Below are 3,995 nucleotides of genomic sequence, written 5' to 3' on the forward strand. Positions count from 1 at the left end.
GGTAAAAATTAACTAATGTATCTGCTGTATTAAAAAAAAAACCCAATGAAACTGGCTTTGACAAAAAGGATGACACCCTTATGTAGAAAAGACTGAACATAATTTGACCACAAGGACATGTTAATGTTGACTTCAACATCATTAACCCAGCCCAAGATGGACGCCGCAGCCAGCTGATCTTAGCCCACACAAAAACGGCTACAACTCAAGTGAATTGAATATATTGAGCTAAAACCCTGGCATGATAGTAGCTGACGGTCATTTCCAACACATGAGTGGGAGCAAAATCATGCAAGATCTCATGACGCTGTGCATCTTTTCAGCTTTGTGTAAAACGTAGGCACTCCTTCAAGGAGTACCGAGCCTTTATTTACCCACAAAAAAATAAAGATAAACTTTTAACATTTATTTATTGGTTACTTATATGGATATTACAGCATATTACCAACATATCATACATGATAAGACCACATTCCACAGCACAACATATCAATATTATGATCACTGAGCATGAAAGCCAAAAAGCCAACTTTTATTTATTTTTTTCTGTTGGGTATATATTGTTCACTGTCACCATGACAACAGTTACATAGATTATTTGGACTGAAGTGATCACAGAACAGGTTCCAACTTTACACAGAATTAACGAGAATCCAAATTTAGGGCAGAAAATAAAAATGATATTTTATAACCACAGAAACTGTTTTTATCTGCTGACGGTGCTTTGTTACGATTCGGAACGAGACGAAACAAGACAACATTTTAACAGGATTCTGCCTCTTCAGACCTTTAACGGTTCTTCTCATTAAAAGACAGCGTTCCTCTTTAAATCATAGGCAAAACTACGAGGTCACAGTTTGACAAGAACTCGTGACCTTTCGATCTCGCCACACGCCTTTCAGTTCCCGTCTCGTTGGCACTTCGATGGTTAATCACATGATCACTTGGGGAACACATAAGGCACCAGCACACACACACACACACACACACACCAAACACTGTTGGCAAAACATCAAACCTTTAGATTGTTTTTTTTTATATTATTAATTATAAAGAACAGCTTGTACTGTTTTTCTTTTCTATTTATTTCAGTAATGGATGTTAAAAAATGGCCAACTTTACCAAATTTACATTACAGATCAGTTCAATTACAATAATAAGGATAATAAAAATACAACAGGTTCACGGAATAATTACACATCAAACCTCAACTTACAGGGACCCTGTTTTTTAGATTTTTCATTTACATTATCTGTAACTTTTTAAATGACGCCGGGTTCAGCTGAGTTGGCTTTTCCACACAAACGAAAACATCACAACCGGAAGTCACCATGGCAACGGCAGGACTGGGAACGCCAACTACACATCTGCCTCTTCAGCTTCAGTCAAACTCAATCTGTTATTTTAGGTACCGGTGTTATTAAAAACAAAACAAAAAGTACAACAAATATTTAGTTATGGCTAATATCCAATGTGACACGTTTCCAGATATGCTGAACACGTCAAACCTGTTAATATGGGTCAAAAATAATCTGATAACTATTGATCTAAATAATTATTTTGTATAGTCATTTCAGCTTGGCAATGAATACAACGCTTTGGATGAGCCGAAGATATCAAAAAGGTCCTTTAAATTAAGACTTTGGGAACAAAGGAGATTAAAGCGAAGCCTGAAAGGTCCCACCATCGATTAAAGACGATAAAAAGAAACAACAGAAAACAAACAGGTGCCGACATAATGAAAGAAAACGATAAACAATTCAAAAGTCTTTTCCTTGTGGTTAAACAGCATTAGTGTTAACACATAACGTAGTCATAAACAGTCCCACGGTAACCGAAGAGCGGAAACCGTCACACAAACTTGGACAAACTCCATTACAAAATATAAAAAGGCAACAAAAAATAAGTAAAACTCACATTAGGCGTCGTAAGAAATGCTGTTTGTGCTCCATGTAGGATGAGAAAAAGGACTTCACAAAGAAGATAGTGTGTGGTTGAAGATAGCAGCTTTTGGATACTATCATCTGGGTTTTGAGGTAGGGGAGGTCAATGGGTTCAGGGGGGGTGGGGGGGGTCATAAATGGTGCTGGGTGAGGGGAAGTCACTGAACCCCAAAAGCCTGTAACGTCACGCTAAAACACTTTACAACCAACTCTCCAGCAGGTCCAGGCTTTAAACATTAATAAACCTAAAGCTGACCAACTCAGAACTGGAAGACAACAACTAAACTGAAACTATTGGATCCGTGTTAAAATGCTGAACGGTCTCAGGTGGAATATTTCACTGCTTAATGTAAACACGGAACCAGAGCTTGGTGAAAGTGTTGGATTCACGTTGAGACGGCCTACATGAAATAATCAGAATCAGGAGCTTTTTGTGGCTCCATAGGGCACTGAAAAGGAAATTAACAGTTTTTAAATTGTACTCATTTTCCTGGTTTTAGTACTATTTAATATTCATATTCATATTAATCATAGCAGACCTAATAGGGGGACAGGGGGAACGCCTGGAAACACAAGAACGGTGTTCATAAAAGTAACGTGTGAAGAATCCAACAAACGGGACAGAGCGAAGTCCCCGTCGTGTGGGAAATACACATTTCCCACATCTGCACACAGACCCACAACCGCTTTGTTTATTTACAGCATTTTACAGATTGTCCACACAATTTCAGTACCAAGTCCACAATATTCAAGTTAACCTGAGTCTAAAACCTAAATTTTCATCAAATAAGTGCTCCGAAAGGATGTTTGGTAATGTCTGAAGGAATTATTTGGCACCAAAGAAAAAAAAAAAAAAAAAAAGGCACAGATATAAAGAGGGCTTCTACGTTCGTGACCGTTTCTGCACGGAAATAAAAGAGACGGAAACGGATAACAGTTAGTTGTAAATGAAGACGGAAGATTACGATTTAAACAAAAGTGCTGTGTTTTTATTTTCTCATCCTGCAGTTGGGGCGTGCGTGAAGCGAACAGATTTTTAGGTCGCCAAAAACGTAGAAGGAAATAACAGAACCTGCTAGAGTCAAATAGAGATTTTTCATTTTTCAAACCAGCGTCTCAACATTTCCATTTATGAAGTCAAATAAATTAGGTCAGAAAAGCTGTTTTTGTGCTATCATTTCATGGCTGAAGTCACATGACAGGACACTGCTAACAGGCAGCTAAATGACATGCAACTGGTCTGCAGGTTGGCAGAAGTATCATCCTAATTGGTCAGAATCTGCTAAAGAAGGAGGGGGGGAAGGGGGTCATTGGTGGGGGTGATTAGGTGAATACCAGGTGCTGCTGGTCCAGCAGGGTTCTGGTGAAGTTGTTGATTGGCCCGATGGCACTGAGTGACATGGCATTGTCCCGCCCCCAGAGCAAGTTTGGTCCAAACACCACAGCCAGGTTACTGTTGGTCATCTTGTTGACCTCGCTGTTGGCCGAAACCTAAAAGGAGAAACGGTAAGAAGCAGGCAGAGAGACGTTTACAGCTTCATCAGTCTGTCAGTCGTACCTGGGCCAGGAACGTGATCAAGTATCGTAGGGAAGCAAGGTTTTCCTCAGGAAGTGACTCCACCAGGGCTTTCATAACTTCCACTTGGTTGTCACTGGATACAGCTAAATGCCACCAAACACACACAGGAAGTAGATGTGGTGAGATTCAGACCGTGTTGTGGGACAGTGAGAGGCATGGAAATACAGTCTGCAGGCAGAAAATGTTCAAAAGGACAAGTAAAAGTCAACGGGTTAATAGTTCTGGATGGGTATTAAAGGGAGATCGACAGGCGGATTGGTGCAGCGTCTGCAGTGAAGCAGGCGCTGTACCGATCTGTCGTGGTGAAGAGAGAGCTGAGTCAAAAAGCGAAGCTCACGATTTACCGGTCGATCTACGTTCCTACCCTCATCTATGGTCACGAGCTTTGGGTAGTGACCGAAAGAACGAGATCGCGAATACAAGCGGCTGAAATGAGTTTCCTCCGCAGGGTGTCTGGGCTCTCCCTTAGAGAT

General features: G+C 40.5%; 1 protein-coding gene across 1 annotated transcript in view; it reads right to left on the minus strand.

Annotated features, from left to right (window-relative positions):
- Positions 1 to 393: 393 nt before the first annotated feature.
- The window catches only part of arhgap1 (Rho GTPase activating protein 1), a 17,529-nt gene continuing 13,927 nt past the window's right edge, over positions 394 to 3,995 (minus strand). Inside the window, exons 12-13 of the mRNA XM_017426379.2 lie at positions 3,502 to 3,605; positions 394 to 3,434 (exon numbers count right to left, since the gene is read on the minus strand). Coding sequence (XP_017281868.1) covers positions 3,267 to 3,434; positions 3,502 to 3,605 — 272 coding nt within the window. The 3' untranslated portion in view covers positions 394 to 3,266. The remainder of the gene's footprint in view (positions 3,435 to 3,501; positions 3,606 to 3,995) is intronic.

Source organism: Kryptolebias marmoratus, linkage group LG1 (genome assembly GCF_001649575.2).
Source record: "Kryptolebias marmoratus isolate JLee-2015 linkage group LG1, ASM164957v2, whole genome shotgun sequence".
In the NCBI taxonomy this organism is placed as follows: domain Eukaryota; kingdom Metazoa; phylum Chordata; class Actinopteri; order Cyprinodontiformes; family Rivulidae; genus Kryptolebias; species Kryptolebias marmoratus.